This window comes from Lycium barbarum, chromosome 8, assembly GCF_019175385.1.
Source record: "Lycium barbarum isolate Lr01 chromosome 8, ASM1917538v2, whole genome shotgun sequence".
Classification (NCBI taxonomy): domain Eukaryota; kingdom Viridiplantae; phylum Streptophyta; class Magnoliopsida; order Solanales; family Solanaceae; genus Lycium; species Lycium barbarum.
This window is the reverse complement of record NC_083344.1, coordinates 95,391,219-95,410,759: the sequence shown is the minus strand read 5'-3', so window position 1 is coordinate 95,410,759 and position 19,541 is coordinate 95,391,219. Positions and strand designations below refer to the sequence as shown.

General features: G+C 37.5%; 2 protein-coding genes across 4 annotated transcripts; one reads left to right on the top strand and one right to left on the bottom strand.

Annotated features, from left to right (window-relative positions):
* Positions 1-512: 512 nt before the first annotated feature.
* On the bottom strand, positions 513-12,073 carry LOC132606345 (uncharacterized). Of its 3 annotated transcripts, none has more exons than XM_060319802.1 (3): positions 10,714-12,073; positions 9,767-10,626; positions 513-9,549 (listed from the first exon to the last, which is right to left on the bottom strand). In XM_060319802.1, exon 3 carries the CDS (start codon positions 3,809-3,811, stop codon positions 1,862-1,864), a length of 1,950 nt encoding a protein of 649 aa, XP_060175785.1. In that variant the 5' UTR covers positions 3,812-9,549; positions 9,767-10,626; positions 10,714-12,073; the 3' UTR covers positions 513-1,861. The 3 variants fall into 3 exon arrangements, with proteins under 3 accessions (XP_060175785.1, XP_060175784.1, XP_060175783.1); XM_060319801.1 differs by having other exon boundaries at positions 513-9,554; positions 10,714-12,072; XM_060319800.1 differs by having other exon boundaries at positions 513-9,981; positions 10,152-10,626; positions 10,714-12,072.
* LOC132607976 (uncharacterized) lies at positions 6,659-9,943 on the top strand. The gene is made up of 2 exons (XM_060322058.1): positions 6,659-6,835; positions 9,290-9,943. The coding sequence occupies exons 1-2, from the start codon at positions 6,659-6,661 to the stop codon at positions 9,941-9,943; spliced, it is 831 nt and encodes a 276-aa protein (XP_060178041.1).
* Positions 12,074-19,541: the final 7,468 nt, after the last annotated feature.

Below are 19,541 nucleotides of genomic sequence, written 5' to 3'. Positions count from 1 at the left end.
GGCGGAACGGAGACCGCCTCATCCGGTATTGGAGCCAAGGAGGGAACGGAGCTGACTCTCCGAACAATGATGTCGGGCTCTGTCTCTTCCTTCGAAGGACGGGAAACACTCCTCGCTTTCTTCCTTTTTGGCTGTTTTCTTTTTGCAGCATCGGCAAGAACACGGGAAGAACCCGCCGTGTCAAAATCGGACACCGGTGCAGGGGGAGCGGTCCCCGATTCCGGTCTAGGGGCCACCGAGCCCTTGGGCAAACCTGAAAAACAAAGACAATGATGCAAGAAAAATAACAAAGATAGAAAGAAGACACAATTTGAATAACAATTGGACAATAACTAGAAGAACTAGTCCTAGTTACCTCCCAAAAGGATCAAAAGGCACCTATCCTATTCGAACAATCCTCAAGAGAATAGCCATCTCTTGCAAACTGTTAGATCAAACGGGGGTTGTACAATTTGGAGTCCACCAAATTAACACTAGTCATTCAAGACTAAAGAGTTTCAATAATATTCAATATTCAAAGATAGGTTTCCCAAATCAATTACAAGCACCTTTAAATAAGGTTCTTAAAATATACTAGTCAAAAGAAATAAATAGAAGTGTAGTCTTCTAGGTGCATAGAAGACTACAAAATGCATACTCCTAGAAGCCTAGAAAGCCACTACACATATTGAAAGTCAAAATAGCCTTTAATAAGCCTAGAAAACATAAAAAGGGAAGCTTCCTTCGTTCACATTAGTCCAGCCCCTCATATTCACACTAGAGCTTCTAGAAGTCCTAATTTGGGCTGCTAGACTTGTTCTTTCAGATCTTGGGCTTCAATCCACATCCTTTCGGGCTTCAATTTGGGTCTCCTCGGCTTGAACACTTTAGTCGTCACCATGGTAATTTGGATTGCATCATCCTCCCTTTCTTGGAAGAATTTCGTCCTCGAAATTACAACATTAATATCAACCTCGACCGCAGCGACCGCAGCATCAACCTCAACCACATCATTATGGCACAGTTGGATCATCATCATGGCTATATAGATTACATCATTCTACCCCTCTTGAAAAGGATTTGTCCTCAAATTCGATCCCTGCAAAACATGGACGAGAATGACTATGTGTAGCTTCCAAGTCTCAATCAGGTAAGAGTTCAGTAGCAACATGAGTGAATAATCATGATATAAAACAAGAGTGCTACAAAACTGCCCAAAGATAATAGAGATTACCGTCATGGATTTGGAAAGCCCAAGAAGAAGCATGAGCCAAGAAAACCTACCATCTTCATGGAGTTTGCAAGTCATGGTTGCATACCACAATGATGTCCAGGGAGGATCTTTCCAATGGCTTTCCACCTGATTCACCTTAAAATACACTAAATTCGCTCCAAGGCTAAGTACAAAACAAGTAGAATAACTCAACTCCCAATACCGAAGTAATGTACCAGCCCACCCCAAAGTCATCAATTCCAACAAGTTATAAACCTTATGATCAATTCCAGGGTCAAAAACAAAAATGGTCAACACATCAAGGTTAGCATATGTCTCAAGCATATCAACTAGTAACTCGAATAGTAACAACAAACAAGAGTGACAATGATGTATCCAATTACTACAAGAGTACTCTAGAGAAGCATGAATCATGAGGTAAGAATATGTGCCATCATTGATCTTAGAAACATCAAAGGGATCAAACCATGTGTAATGACCAGATTTCTCATACTTCTCTCGTCTTTTCCTTTGACAAGAACTCACACAAAAATCAAATAAGCAATCAAACTTATCAAAAGGAAGAATTTTACCTCTAAGATCATGACTACAATCCCAAGGTTCAAATGCATAACTTCCACATTTCAAGCTAAGGAATTTTGGTATAGCCTATCTCAAGTGAGTTATCCATATAAGGATCACATTAAGTAAATAATAGACACTAGAACTAGCATCCACAATTCTACTTTCCTTTTCCGCTTCAAGAATCACACCTAGAGATTTCAACTCAAATTCTGCTCCTAGTGAGAACTCATCCTCACATTCTTCTTCACTATTAAAGAATTCTGCACTACTTTCCCAATCCTCTTCAAGATCACTTCCTACACGTCTAGCACACTCAAAGTCACACTTTAAGTCCTCCACATCACAAAAGCTCCTAAAACAATCATGACCCTCATCATATGCAAACAAATAGTAAAGAAAAGTGATACTTAAGGTCACTTCACCATCAGTAAGTTCACTTTCACAATCATGAATACTATTAAGCACAAGATCACGATTTGGACCACACAAAGAAGATTTATTACTTAAGAAACTTCCCACACTTTCCTTTCCAAGACAATGTCCTCTATCAAGTGAACTATCCAACAAGGAGTTAATTCCATCACAAGAAAGAGTATTAAGAAACTCAAACTCATCATTAAACAAACAAGCATCTCCAAGTAAGAATAGTTTCACAAGAAAGGTCTCATCCAAGTTCACATGTTCAAACTCATCATTCAAGTCAATTTCATTATCATGCGCAGATTCAACATCATAAAGACTTAAAGATGAATTGCTTTCTTCCTTATCAAACATGGGTGGTGTGCCTAATTCCAAACAATCACATTTATGGCCAACAATTCCATCATATCCAGAATAATCATCAACTAATAATGGAATATTGCTCACACACACACAAGGTTCAAGATTGCTTTCTAAAGACAAGACGCTAAAATCAATCAACTTGTTTTCACTCCTTTCACCCACAAAAGTTGTGTCTTTTGCATTAAGACTCTCATCATAAGTGTCAACACTAGTTTTCATCTCATTAAACACACAAGTAGTTTCAGTTTCAGGATCACAACCAAGAACAACTAGTGTATCTCCACAAGATTCATTCAACTTATCATCACAAGACAAAGAAAACTTTAAGCCCACACAAGATAATTCCTTACTCATACTCACACAATCAGCATGCTCAACATTAGCATCTAAAGTAGTGAATTTAGTCAACTTACCTTCAAGCTCACAAGAATGGTTCTCTTTACCTTCAAGTTCCTCTTTTCGGCAAATCAGCTCTTCCGAAGTCATTGCATCCTCTTCATGAGTTTCCATTGTCGGAGGCTCACTTTCCAGCTTGTTTTCACCGGTACCTACAAAAGAATTCAAGCAACTAGAGGAAAAAAAAAGATTGTGAGTGTCAGAGTGAAGAACTTCATCTCCCTCATTATTTTTCTTTTCTCTCATGTTCTTTTCAATTCCATTCTCTTGTTTCTTTTGTGGCAGCCTACTCATTCCAGTCAACCCGGACTTTCCATTTTGCATGGCATTACACTCCCCTATAGGCATAGAAGAGACATATGCACTATTGGGATTTTCTTTCGGAAGTGGGAATGGAAAGAGAGGCCATCCTTCCTCATCTATGACATACCTTATCCAATCTCGTACATTTGGAACATCGTGTTTTCGAAACCAGGGCTGTCCAAAGCATAAGTGACTTATTTTTAGGGGAAACACATCACATCGGACCGTTTCAACATAATCTCCATGAGATATTACCACCTTGACCACCCACTCAACTTGATACCCATTAGAGTCATATGGATATCTCTTTTTAACCCATGTCAAATTCAACCAATCAGCCGCATAAGGAGAGATGAATGTGGAGTCACACAAATCGTCAAGCTCTAGATCAAAGCCATTATACCCACAAACATTCACCTTCAATTTTTGAAACCTTGGCTTAGGCAATCTATCTCCTTTTCTTGGAAATAGTGGTCCTCTCCTTTGTGTAAGCCATCTAGTTCTTACTTCCGATTGAACGGGTTTAATCCTCATTGCACATTGGTCCATCATACCTGCATAACAAAGCTCAAAGAAAAGGTTATGAGTTAAAAATCACCTTACTCACTCCCTTACTTTATTTGGGTGGCCCTCGGTTCACTCAATGATACAATAGGTTTGGTTCACTCCATCTTGTTACTGGCTTCCTCGGAATTGACCAACTCCTATTTAATCTCCAAAATTATACAAAAGATGCTACCTCTTCGGGATTAGAGTGAGATTATGGACTCTATAGTCGGACGACTCTTTTAATTGTGGCGCACTTGAGTCAAACAATTCACGACGAGTTAAAACGAGAAAAGCTTGAAAGAATTAGCACGGAAAAAGCTATAGCTCAAGAACTAGTAAACTTTGAGTAGGTAATTACTCAATGGATACTAGCTAGAAGTTATGTCACAAAGAAAGGATTAAGAAGCTTCCCAACCCCCCTTTAAAATGTGCAAGGCAGCCCCTTAAGTCTTGCTAATTAATATCCTTTGACCAACTTGTCTTGGAATTTAATTACTACAAGTTTCAATGTAGCTTCTCGTCTTCCCAAAAGATGACTAGGGACTTGCAAACTTGACTTCTCATTTTCCCAAGAGGTGATTAGGAACTTGGACACTCTTTTCTCAAGGTGACTGTTAGTCTTCCCAAGAATTGACTTGGGAACTTGTGTCAATTAATGGTTTGACTATTTGTTTGCCTCTACTCCCTTTCACACACCCCAAACTGATTTTTGACTTCTCCTAATGAGTGCAGCCCCCTTCTCCACGTTTTGGAGGGGTTCAATGCACCAACTCCTTGGGAATTAACTCTTGACTAGTCCCTTTGACTTCCCAAATAGCTTTCACACTCCCTAACACCTTGAAAGCTTAACTTATCACCAAAATTAGATCAAACAAAGTTAGTAAATCTGAAATTATCAAGAACACACATGAACATTCACAAAATATTTATGAACACTCAAGAACACAAGTATTCAAAACACTTCAAATGATATACCAAAATGACCATCTTGATGCCTAGTTTCCAAATATCACCATGGATCACCCAAGATACCTAAACTAATGGCACGATTGGAGACTTTAAAATAATAGTTCATGAACTTTTTCTTGAACATATGAACATCCAAGAACACATGTCTTCAAACACAAAACAAATTCAGATTCACCAACAGATCAAGAACACCCAAATACTCCAAGTAACACGAATTTCATCCAAAACAACAACTATCAAGAAGTTTAACCCTAAGAATACTAAGAAATTCATCCAAAACAGAATAATTTTTTTTTCTTGGTTAAATAAAGTTTGATACAAAACAAGGATTAGATTTGTAGGGACAAATCTATGACTGGCTCTTGATACCAAATGATGCAAGAAAAATAACAAAGATAGAAAGAAGACACAATTTGAATAACAATTGGACAATAACTAGAAGAACTAGTCCTAGTTACCTCCTAAAAGGATCAAAAGGCACCTATCCTATTCGAACAATCCTCAAGAGAATAGCCATCTCTTGCAAACTGTTAGATCAAACGGGGGTTGTACAATTTGGAGTCCACCAAATTAACACTAGTCATTCAAGACTAAAGGGTTCCAATAATATTCAATATTCAAAGATAGGTTTTCCCAAATCAATTACAAGCACCTTTAAATAAGGTTCTTAAAATATACTAGTCAAAAGAAATAAATAGAAGTGTAGTCTTCTAGGTGCATAGAAGACTACAATATGCATACTCCTAGAAGCCTAGAAAGCCACTACACATATTAAAAGTCAAAATAGCCTTTAATAAGCCTAGAAAACATAAAAAGGGAAGCTTCCTTCGTTCACATTAGTCCAGCCCCTCATGTTCACACTAGAGCTTCTAGAAGTCCTAATTTGGGCTGCTAGACTTGTTCTTTCAGATCTTGGGCTTCAATCCACATCCTTTCGGGCTTCAATTTGGGTCTCCTCGGCCTGAACACTTTAGTCGTCACCATGGTAATTTGGATTGCATCAGACAATAGCAAGGGTTGAGAGGGCAAACAACCATGAACAGTGGGAAATACAACGAGCATAAAGGGAAACAAAATGTTACCATGATTTTGGGCGATCCACCGGCCGCGTGACAGGTGAGCCCATGTCCGATCGTCGTAAGGATACAGGTCGAGAAGTACAGTGACCCAGTCACTCAGATTCCGAATGACCGGAGGAACGTACCCATTGGCTGACAAAAATAAGGAAGAAACAGTGAGAAAGCGGGATCGAAATTTGACAAAACAACGCTAAGTCAACTATTTGAGACTTCAGACTTACGCTTGTTATTCCACTTCTCCGGGAAAGGCATATGATCGGCTGGGATAATGTCCTCGGTCTTCACCCGGACGTATCGCTCCAACCATCCCCGGTCTCTGTCTTCATCCATTTTTGAGAAGAATGGATTCCGGCTGCGCTTAGCCAGTTTCATTACGCCACCCCGGAACAGCCTCGGGGAGTATAGGTGTATCAGGTGGGCTAGTGTGAACTCCTTCTCAGCATTGTTGGCCAACGACCGGAGACACGCTACGACCCTTCAAACATTTGGGCCGATCTGAGCCAATGTAACACCGTAAGTCCGGCACATGTCGAGGATGACCGGATCCACCGGAGGGTCGAGTTTGAGCGTGAAGGGGAATGTGTAAATGTATAGAAACCCTTCACGGTGGTCAGTAACGGATTCATCTGGTCCAGGGGCGAAAACCCGAACTGGACGGGTGTCCCACCCGCAATCGGCCCGGACTGTATCGAGCTTCTCCTCGATAATAGATGAGGGATACCGCCTCACGTCGAATCCTCTATCCGAAACGAAGGAAGGCTTTTCGACCTCAAGGTCTTTGTTGAAGTTGAATTTAGCCGGTATGACATCCGAAGCCGTGGGCTCGAATTTAGCCGGAGACGCAGTCTCGGCCCCCGGGGACGACACTGGTGGAGCATCGTGGGAAGTGGATTCGGACATCTTGGAAATAGGAAAGAAAGAAGGTCCGAGAGAGGAATTTAAGAAAAATGAAGGAACTGGTGGTTCGAGGAGGAGTGAAGTATGAAACAGCAACACTCGAGCAGAGAATATTCGGCAGCAGTGGTGACCAAGTCGGTTCTTTTGCACGCACTATGAAACAATGAATCAGTAAGCAGATCAAGTTTGAAGTTAATTGAGTATGGTACAAATGGGAAGAACGCAGAACTGAAGAGGGGTTGAAGAAGATTGGAGCGTGAAAATGGTAAAATGAAGGGGTAAAGGGCCTTATATAGGCATGGAAGAGGAACGGTTACCGAGGACGACCAACCAGACGACGCCACGTACCCCCGTCATTAATATGAAGCGACTCGAAACGACGTGCAAAAGGCGGTTGTCAGGAGTGGACCACCAGGGGCGAGACACGTGGCCGATAAAAGGGGAGGTATTGCGCAACCGTTCCCGCCAAAATGCGAAGATAACGAGGGGCTGACAGAACCACCAGTTTCAGAAAGGTATCCACTCCCCGTTACTCTGATAGATTGGAGACCCAGGAAGTGTGGGGGCTATCTGTATACGGTAAAAATCGGATATGAGGTAAACCGGTGGAACGAAGAACCGGAGGAAGGAAGGAGACTGTGTCGGATACTGTTCGCCCTTGACCGGGGTAATGCTTAGGTCGGGGCTATGCGAGGGCACCGACCGATCTGCCTTCGACGTCGTTGGAACGACCAAGACCGGTCACCCGAGAATTCACGGCCGCTGGTCCGTGCAGCTATCGGTCCGGGTAGCCGTTGGTCCGTATGGCCGTTGCACGCAGGCCCCGCGTCAGTAGCGTCCTGTCATGGTCAACTACCCACCATGCGTGTGTCAGACGGCGCCGTCAGTCTAATCCCACCAAATCCGTGCAGAGCTGTCCTTATTGTTATTATTTTATTAGTTCATATTGTATGAAACCACAGAGGTTACACTATAAATAGGGCACCTCCCCCTCCTTTGTAAGGGTTGACTCCTTTACTTTCCAAGAACATTTATAATAAAAGAGTTCAAACATATAATCTCTCTTTCAACATCTGATTCGGCCAAGGCCGTTTATTTATATTCATGTTGTGTTTATTCCATCAATTATCCCACATTGTTTATGAGCGTTTGTATTCATAGTGAATCGCCATCATTAGCCATTTTATTGAGGAACTCCCACCTATACATTTTCCCTATCTAACATACATCAAGATCCAAGCACATATCCTATACCCACATACAAATTTAATTGATTATCCGATTCCAGGGTAAACAATTATACCTAGGACAAGATATAATACTTTGTGAAAAGGTGTTAGATATACAATTATTCTTTGTGAAGAATATATGTGGATACATGTATTCTTGAAAATTCAGGTACGTCGGTTACTAGTTGAATCTCTATAAGTACCTACCCCATATGTCCGAACTTTGATCAATAGAGTTATTCGATACTTGTGCTAGCGAGAGGTAACAGATATCTCGTGAAATAGCCGAGGTGCATGCGAACTGATCCGGACACCACGGTTACAAGAAAAAGAAGATAAAAAGTAAATACAGTACCTATCCCATATGCAGAAATTAAGCAGTTGAATTTCTTCATCCTTTGGTTCTTTATCACTTTACTTCCTTCCGGAGTCTAGTGTCAATTCATTGCAAATTTTCTACATAAATAGTTGTTAGAACTAAGAGTTCAACAAAATTTCTATTTGAGTGTACACTAAAAGATTCTTGAGTGATTTGTTGTATCTTGAAACTAGGATACCACTTTGCTATTTCCACGTGGATAGCAACGAAAATCTAATTAAAAGAAGATAACACCTTTCATAGCGTGCCTGAAAACGATTTCTCATAGCTATAATCTCGTCTTCTCTTATTCATAACTACTATGTCTTAGCTTGTTTGTTGATTGACCGTTTTCTTAGTGTTTCCATCTCTGATATTTTTCCAACATATACATATATGTCATAATTGGCTAGCATTATTTCTTTTAGTTCAAATGTATAAAGTTGAAGTCCTTGGCCACGGATGTTGGCTCTAAGCGGGCAATCCCTCTTTGCGGCCTATACTTCTCATCTTCTAAATTACAAAATTTGGAAACACTTTTAGCTACAGTAATTAATGTCAAATGATTCCCGTGTTTCGAACTTTGATTATAGCCTGTTACTTTATATTAATTAAGGTTGTAATCACACGATGAGCGCTTGCATGAACAATTCTCTCATACTAGATTATCTAACTTAATGTTGATCTGTTGATAAATTTTTCAGCGTTGTAATGTCCACAAGAAGAGTTCAACTACAAGCGTTCCCTAGTAGTGTAGCCTCTTCTTTTGCTCCAAACAATTGATGTTGTCCTAATTGATCCAAACAAATGATGTTATTTTAATTGCTCCAATGTTATTGTCCAAAATGGTAACGGTTGGGGCATATTCAAGACCAACTATTACAGGTGACATATGTGAGTCACTTCCTTAAGTTCAGTGACATATTTGAGCCTTTTCCCGTTTCCTCAGTTGGCTAAGCTGTACAAGAGAGTAGTAGCCACAGACACAAGTCCTAAGCAGCTGCAATATGCAACGAGGGTACCTAATGTTCGATACGTTTGTACCTCTCCCAAGATGTCAATGGCTGAAGTAGAAAATAAAATAGGAGCAGAGTCAAGTGTAGACCTGGTAACAATTGCTGCAGCTCTTCATTGGTTTGATCTCCCGACTTTCTACCAACAAGTGAAATGGGTGCTCAAGAAACCAAATGGAGTAATCGCGGCCTGGTCCTACACTGTGCCACAAGTAAATAGCTCAGTTGATGCAGTTTTTGATCAATTTTACTACAATGATGCTGGGCCTTATTGGGAATCTCCAAGAAAGTTGGTCGATGAAAAGTACAAAACTATTGATTTTCCATTTGAGCCTGTGGATGGTTGTGGTCACAGTGGACCGTTCCAGTTCAAGATTGAGAAAGCCATGGACTTGGATACTTATTTCACATACCTGAAGTCATTGTCAGCTTGTCAAACTGCAAAACAAAAGGGTGTTGAGCTCTTGACAGGTCATGTTGTTGACAAATTCAATTGTGCTTGGGATGAAATTAGCCAGAAAACTGTAATTTTCCCACTTTACTTGAGGATTGGCAAAGTAAGGAACTTGGATTCTCTTCCAGGAGCTTAGAGCACATGTAGCAACTAAGCATTTAATCATCCTTCTCCCTGCATTTTCAAGATAATGAACACATTCGCAGGCATGTGATCTCATGTAGCCTAAGATAAATTTACATTCTTGGGCCAGAATTGAGTATTCGTGCGATATAAATATAAGATAATCAATCATAGCATCTTTCAAATGCAAAACTAATTTCAGGGAGTTGCAACCTGATTACCAGTTAGGAAGTATACATGACAAAATGGAAGGTCATCAACGTCATGTACGAAAACTGGAGTAGCCACATCCTAACTTTCTGAAGGTAAACCTGTTACAGTAAAAATTTGATAAAGAAAGAAGATACAAGATAGGAAAACAGAAGAAGCTTGAGGCATGATATTGTCACTTTCTCAAAAGAGTGGTTGCTTGACATTTGGTGATGACCGACAATGTTTTTACGGGATACAACAAGCCTGGTACCAGTTTATCTTAACAGTAAAAGATAATATGACAAAAAATACTTTATTTTTACTTCAATATCACAAACTATACTGCAAAACAATAGACAAAATAGTGGGAGCCCTTTCAAGGACTATTTTAGGCTAGCTGCTAATGAAATTGGAAAGAGACCACAGGCACATCAGTATGAAGAAGCCTTTATCTTCCTTTTATCTCGAAGACCAAATGATTTAGCTGTTTTATCCATGATCCACCTGATAAAACGTGAACAAGTTGTTAACGAATAAGAGCCTACAGCAGCATATATTATACTATGAAATACATAAAGAAGGAGACAATACCTTTTCCAGCTGATTCTATGGGGCACTTTTCTTCCTTGTCCTTCCTTTCCTTCAACTAGCACCCAATCATCATCATTATAGTCCAAAACTACAGAGTCCTTTCTAAAACTGCCTGTAAAATCATATCGTATACTATAATCTTCTATTGTAGCACTAGCACCTACCACTGAAGTCGATGGAACACTGTTATCACTTCTACCATCAAGAAATATCTTGTTTTCTTCTAATTTGCTTTGACTGTTGGCTACATCTAGTTGTAATTTATGCTCCAAATCACTATCAATAAGTGACACCAATTTTTCATCCATACACGCGGAGGGTCCAGTACTTTGTTCATCAGCTATGTTTATTAGTGCATCAAGACCAGAATTCACAGTGGTAGCCTGATATTTTGTTGGTTCTAATTCATTGATACAATTCAAGATAAGCTTCGATTTTGGGTACTCACCTTCTACGTAACCAACCCCAAACGGCCACTCCCTATCAGCATCAACATCGACCTTTTCGTTACGAATATTTCTAGTGTCACGTATCGTTGCATCAATGATCAAGAACCCGTCATCGTTCTTGTCTTTAAGTTGAACTGATGTTGGGATATTCTGTATCAACGTGGCACAAGCGCAGAATTCACGGAGCTTAGAAAAGTTTTTATGAGTACAGAGGAAGTAAATCCCATATGGAGTGAAAACAATAGTTGTATCAGTAAAGTCATCACCCAAGAGCCATAAAAGAAAGCAGGAAGACTTTGGATTGGAGAACTTGGCTATTTTTGGTGGAGTTTGAATGACCACAACATCAGAATTTCCCCATAGTTGTTTCTTGTGTTGGATCCAATTTATGTAAAAGGTATTAAGCCTCTTCTTGAACAGCTCTGTGATCATTTTTTCTCTTTGGGAATTGGATGAATGAGTGAGTCAAGGGCATAGACTTGTAGTAGTATATGAATTGACAAATGACAATGGAGACACAAGACAAAGTAGGTACGAGGTCTTTGTTTTGATTCGTTAAAATAATAAAAAATAAAAATAAGGGAGGGGGGACAGAGTGGTTTCCTGGGAATATCGTTGGAAATTTCATCATATAGTCTAAAGGTGGCAACCGGTTCCGGTTGGAACCGGTTATGGAACCGGTTAAGGAACCGGCCGGTTCCGGTTAAAAAATCGGAACCGGTTAACCGGTTCCGGTTTACCGGTTTTAAACCTCAAACCGGAACCGGTCCGGTTTGGAGTGGTTAAAATCTTTTTTTTTTTTTTTTTTGTATTATATATATATATATATTATAGTATTTATTTGTATATTGTAGCTATATTTTCATATGTTATACAACTTTATAATTAAAGTTTAAATATTTACTGACTAACAGCCTAACATCAAGTCAGCAATACAGAATAGTGCTTTTCGTATACATATATATGTATAACTTACATATACTTATATATATGTATAACTTAATATATATATATATATATACTAAATATATGTATAACTTAATATATATACTTATATATATGTATAACTTAATATATATATATATATGTTATACTTAATATATATGTACTATATACGTACTATATACTATATATACTTATATATATGTATAACTTAATATATATATATACTATATATACATATCTACTATATATACTATATATACTTAATATATATGTACTATATACTCTATATACTTATATATATGTATAACTTAATATATATACTATATATACATATCTACTAAGGCCAACTAAAAGTAAACTTTACTACTCGTGTTACTTTTTGTTATACGTGCAATATGAACGTTATGGTGTTTAATCTTTTTCGCCTAAGGTAATTAGGATCTCTTGGTCTAACAGGGATTTGTGTAAACTTTTGAAGTTGGGAAGAAGTCCCAGTTGTTTTTTTGGTGACGTGATTTGCTCATGCAAATTATAATTAATATTTGGTAAGCCTTATTTCGTTCAAAATTTCATATACTTAATATATATGTACTATATACTCTATATACTTATATACATATCTACTATATATACTATATATACTTAATATATATGTACTATATACTCTATATACATACTTATATATATGTACTATATACTATATATAGTTATATACTATATATACTTATATATGTGTATAACTTAATATATATACTATATATGCTTATATATATGTACTATATACTATATATACTTATATATATGTACTATATACTATATATACTTACTTATATACTTTAGTTTTTTTTTTTTTAATTTTTTACCGGTTTAACCGGTCCGGTTCCGGTTTTACCGGTTTAACCGGTTTAACCGGTTCCGGTTTCCAAAATATTGGAACCGGACCGGTAAACCATTAAACGGTTAACCGGAACCGGTTAACCGGTTCTACCGGTTCCGGTTCCGGTTCCGGTTTAACCGGTCCGGTTACCGGTTAAAACCGGTAAGGCCAAACCGGTTGCCACCTCTAATATAGTCCATGTAGCTTTGTTGAAAATTGAAATTGATGATATACTTCCTTCTCTTTTGTGACATAGTCCGTGAAGCTTCCTAGCTATTTTTTAGTCACGAAGAGAAGGAAACACATCATCAATTTTACTTTTCTACTTTCCAATTAACTTAATAAATAAATAGGATGAGACTAATTAGTGCTAACAAGAATTAAATTTTTACTTTCTTTTACTCCTAAATTAAGGGACTGAAAATTCATCTTCTCCGATAACTTCACATATATTATTCTTGCTACTACCAAAATATTGTCCAAACTCCTATTGTATTGTCAAGATGGTACAGTAACCTTTTTTTATTATAATTCATTGGTTGTTCATAGTCTCTTCTGATATAAGAAATCCACTAGTCAAAGTATATTAAAGTGGATAGAAAAGAGGGGGAAAAAAAGGATGAGAGACAAAGAATAGATGAGGATTCAGAATTTTAATTTGATGGGTTCAATTTTTAGTTTTTACGAAGCCAGGTTCCATCCCAAAAGTCAATCAAGCCTTTGAAATCAGTAAAAATAGTTGTCACAATTTTAGTTTCTACTTTCAACGAGAATTTCTAAGTTTGACAAATTTTCTAACTTCTTAGCACTAAACTCATTATATATGTAAAATAATGGATTCATAAATAACATTTATTTAAATTTTTATTAGGTTTTCACATATACATTATGCTTCGCGTCAAAAATATTGGGTCCGGATGAAACCGTCGTCCAAGAACGAAATGCGACACAAACCTCATTTTTAAGAATGACTGTGATTCATTTCGAGTTTATACCTCTCTTACTCTTTTGCTGATAAATAACGTAGTATTTCAATTAAGACAGGCCACCAGGCCATTATAAAGCTCTGCTAACATTTTTACGTCATCCTTCACAAGCCCAAGCCTTGGTATCTGGGCTGGACTTATACAAGGATCCAAGATATTTTACAAAGTCTTTTAAAATTTTGTCCCTGTCAAAGAAATTAGGGGAAAAGGACACAAATGGCCACTGGACCCAAAATAAACCCACGCCCTAGCCCAAGTTTTCCCACACCTAAAAAGTAGCCCCTAAACAATTCTCATCCAGTAGCCAAAATCTGTAGCAAGCCTTTTGTGGCGACTAAAAGTCGCCACAAAAGATTTAAAAAGTCGCCACTAAAGGATGGCTGGCCCAACAGCCCAAGTGCTTTTTTTTAAAAAAAAAAAAAAAAGGTCAGACATTTAGTCGTCACTAAAGGCCTGCTACAGAAAAATCAGGATTTTTAGTGGCAACTAAAAAAGTCGCCACTAAAGGTTAAATATCCCAAAACATATATAATATGTGTATATTTTGCAAGAAATATTGCAAAAAACTCTGAGGTGATTTTTGTATATAATATGTATCATTTGTGTATAAAAATATGTATCAGTACCTATCTGAAATATATAGAAACTGTATATGTCACGCCCCGAACTATGGCCTGGGCGTAACACGGTATAAGGTGGTAACTTGCCTGATGGATCCATTCAGTGTCAAATTAAGGAAATCGTCCTAACTGGGCGGAGCGATCCTTGTCCCTACGGTGGCTACGTAGTTTCAGGCTATCTAAGCCTTCTCGGTAATTCGTGCAACTCCCAAAAACATGAATATGATATAATTGGCTAAGAAGCCCATGATTTTCGTGAATTAACTTGTACTTGTCTTGTAATTATGATTTCACGAAATAACTTGTAAACATGATTTCATGAAATAACTTGTATTTGACATGTATGTATCTTGAGTCGTGGCATGAAGATAGTTATATAATACAATTGCATGAAAACTTGTAGACATGTATGATATTTATGAAATAAGCATTTTTATACAAGAACCCATGGAATACAAGATATGAGTTTTCATGGATTACGGACGGATTCTCAATAATCATAAAGAAATATTAAGAACTCAATGATGGAATTATAATAATTCATACATAATATAATCATGGACATGGACCTAGGGTTATCATGAGCATGGTATAGAAACCCAAGTTTTAGTAGAGAATCATAATTTATGGATTATGAGGCGTGGGGAAGAACAATGATGTTCCCACACGTAGATAGTAACTCTACATACATGGTAATGCTCCAAACTTGAATTAAAGACTTTAACTTTGAAGAAGATTTCCAAAATCTTGAATCTTGAACCCTTGAGATGGGTTTTCTTGAAAACTCTAGGTTAGGAATGATGATTTCTTGTTTAGATTACAAGGATATATATTACAATTGACTTGGAATGATTAGAATAGGCTTACCTTGGTGTTCTTGATGATGGGAGAGAATAGAAGGTCGTTCTAGGGCTTGGGGGTGTGAAGAATGAAGTGAAAAAGCCTTAAAACAAAGTTTTAAAATTGATGTCGGACCCATTTTACGCTCAATTTTCCGGCCCATAAACGTTTTTCGGACCATATATCCCACCGTAAATCGATTACAGTGATTTGTACTTTCTGGACCAATTTTACAGTCTAAATATACGGCCCGTATAATTTTCACGGCCCGTATATTCCACCGTAAATCGGCAGAACGCTGTTTTAGTAAAACGGGCATAACTTTTTGTACAGATGTCTGTTTGACCTCCATAATATATCGTTGAAAAGGTATTTCAAAGATCTACAACTTTCAAGAAGGAAATTTTCCCAAATTTCTTACGTATTTTAATTGATACGTGGTGCAAACTCACTTGAAAACACGCTCCGTAGGGTAGCTTCCGACTTTCCTTTGCTCAAGGACTCTTCTCATATCTTGATTGGGTTTAAAACTCCATTTATACACTACTCAAATTGGGTTCATTCCCCTGTCTTATGAGTCAAATCTTAGCCCGAATGGACGAGGTGTTACAGTATAAAATATGAATCACTAAGGTATGTATCATTTGTGTATATAATGTGTATTATAGAATAAAAAATTGTATCATTTTTGTATATAATACGTATCGTTTTTGTATGGAAAGTGTATATATAATTCTAGCATGTGTATATAAATTGTATCAGTCTTGTATAAAAAGTGTATCATACGTATAAAAAATGTATCATAGAAACCGTATCATTGTGGTATATAATTTATAAACTGTATCATTCTTGTATATAAAGTGTATCATTCTTGTATCTAAAGTTTATATGTAATTCCAGCATATGTATATAAACTGTATCATTCTTGTATATACTACTAAATATACACATATTATACATATTTTGGGATATTTCTTACTAAATATACACATATTGTACATATTTTTGGGATATTTGACCTTTAGTGGCGAGTTTTTTAATTGCCACTAAAAAAACCTGATTATTCTGTAGCAGGCCCACAAAAAGTCTGACTTTTTTTTCTTAAAAACGCTTGGGCTGCTGGGCCGGCCAGCGCTTGGCATTATTTTGGGCCGGTCGGCCATTTTTTTGCATTATTTGGACCGAGCGGACTCCTGGACTATTAGGCCCAAATATTGGACAAATGTGGCATTACTTTGGGCCATTGAACACACAATGTCCTTTTCCCATGAATCAGGGGGGCATTGGCACTTACGCCCCTATTTTGTGCTGGACTTTAATTTTTTCCCCTAATAACAAACAATTTTTCGCAGGGCATAATCGTATAATTTTATATTTTCGCATCATAATATCCCACAAGTTATGCTATGTGCCCTTAACGAACTTATGCTCGCTAGACATAGTTGTTAAAGGGAAAAAAAATTAAAGACCAACCCATTTGAACGCACGTGCAATCTCTTCAAAATAACATTAGCGCTACAAACCAACCAAAACGTCTCATTCCTGTTCTTTTTTTTCCCCTCCTCCATCTTCTTCCTCAGCTTATGTCTATCCTTTAATTTGAATATGGTTCGGTTGAAGAAACTTGAAATACATCATTGTTGGTGTTTTGTTGAGCTTGAGTATTTAAGAAGACAAAATGAATATATTGATTTTTGAAGGTTTTCTAAAAGATTGGACTGACATGATTCGGAAACTTCTTTCTAATAATTGGTACTCTATCAATATTAATGGCAATAGACATTATTTCTTCCATTCCAGTAGAGGTATAAAACAAGGTGATGCCTTTTCCCCATCTCTTTTTATTATAGGGCTGACGTCTTACTGGACTAATTTATCAATTAAAAAATGAGAGCTTTATTTACTATTCCGCTGATAAAAAATGCCCTGTCATTACTTACCTCAATTATGCAGATGATACTATTTTGTTTTCTTCCGGTGACCATCTTTCTCTGATTGCCATGATGAACAAGCTAAATATTTATGAAAAAAATTCTGAGACAACTAGTAAACAAGAGTAAATCTTACTTTCTAGTAGCTCCAAAGACAAACTACTCCACAATACATGACATGAAAGGTATCAGTGGCTTCTCTTACTCTAACTTTCCTTTTAATTACCTTGGAAGTCCTATTTACTGAGGTAGAAAAAAAGTTGTTTATTTTGGAGGTTTCTCTCCAAAGTTGTTGCTAGAATTCAATCTTGGCTTACTTTTGGTGGTAAAGTTGTTTTGATCAAATCAGTACTGCACTCTCTCCCATTGCACCTTCTCTCTCTAGCGGAACCTCCCAAACCACCATTTTCCTTATTCAGAAGTATATTGCTATTTTTTTTTCTGGGGTGACAATGCTGGTAAGAATAAATATCACTAAAAATCTTAGAAGGATCTTTGTTTCCCTAAAGAGGAAGGTGGGGTTGGTTTTAGATCCCTATAAGATATGTGCTTGATTGCTAGTGCTAAGATTTGGTGGAACTTCAGAACTGAACCTTCTTTTCTAAAGAATTTCATAGAAGCTAAGTATTGTCCAAGGGCACATCCTATCTCTAAGAAATGGCCCCCTAGACAATTTCATATCTGAAAAAGAATGGCTGAAATAAGAAGATATTGTGAGTACCTGGAAAGTTGATAAAGGAAATCTTTCCTTTTGGTGGGACAATTAAACTGGAAAAGGCTCTTTAGCCCATATCACCCATCAAGATTACAAGTCCAAAAAGATCAAAGTTTTAAACTATATCATTGATGGAGAACGAAATATTGACAAACTCGTCAATTTAATTCCTAACTCCATGACCATGGACATCAAGATTTACAAATATGGCATTGGCATCCCAATCTGGACACCTAATTATAATGGGATCTTCACATGTAAATCCTCTTGGAAATTCCGGAGATTGACTAGAGCTAATACTATGATTGCTTCTAATTGTTGGCATCCTAAGCTGCCCTTCCAGGTTTCATTTTTTATGTCTAGGATGTTAGCAAATAAAATTCCTGCTGATACTGCTCTATAGATTCAAAGCATGTGGTCCTTCCAGATGTTACTGTTCCAACTCTCATAAGGTTGAAAACGCTAACCATCTTTTCAGAAATGGTAAAATAGCCAATGATATATGGAGCTTTTTGTTCTAGTTGTGGTGCTATCTCTTGTACTATCTCTTCTGACAAAGATATCGGGGTGACTGCTATGAATTAGTGGCTTCATAAGCCTAAAATAAAGTCCATGCTATGCTCTTTCAATGTCTCTTAACTATTATTTGTTAGGAAATATATAAAACAAGGTGTACTTATAGATTTGAAGGCATCAAATACACTCTGAGAAGGGTCATTGATTGATTATTAATCATTTTTTAAACTAGTTATAGATGGACACAACAAGGGCTACCCAGGCAGCTTAGGAGGAGGAGGAATGCTTAGAGATGAGAATGGGCATTTCTTGATAGCTTTCTCTGCCTATTATGGACACTGCAACAACAATATCGCAGAGACCAAAGCTATCTTGATAGGGCTGAATTGGTGCATCAACAATAGCTATAAAAACATCAACATCGAATCGGATTCTAAACTGGTTATTAGCATGATCAATGGTGACACTCGCATTGCTTTGCAAGTCAAAGATCTTATTCAACATATCAACATGACAAAAAATCAGGGCAATATTAACTTCAAACACTGCTTTCGCGAAACTAACACAGTTGCAGACTACTTAGCTAACCATGGAGAACTCTCCCTATGAGAGTTAAATCTCTTTTGAAGAATGATTTCGAAGAACGGCCCTCTTTCCGGATCAAAATTAGAACTAATCATTACGAAATTCCTCATGATTAGTAAGGAGCTTATTTTTGTATAGCTTATATAGCTAACTTCCCTCTCCAGGATTGTAAGGATATATTTCTTTACACTTTAACCCTAAAGATATCCCCCCTAACCTTAACTTATCGGGCCAATTTTTGTACGGGGGATGAAATCGTCATCCTTCTTGTAACTCAAACGAGGCTTGGTCACTACATCACCTCTTTGTACATTCTTTTCATGGAATTATAGGATGGGGTCATGTCATACCCCCACCGACCGGT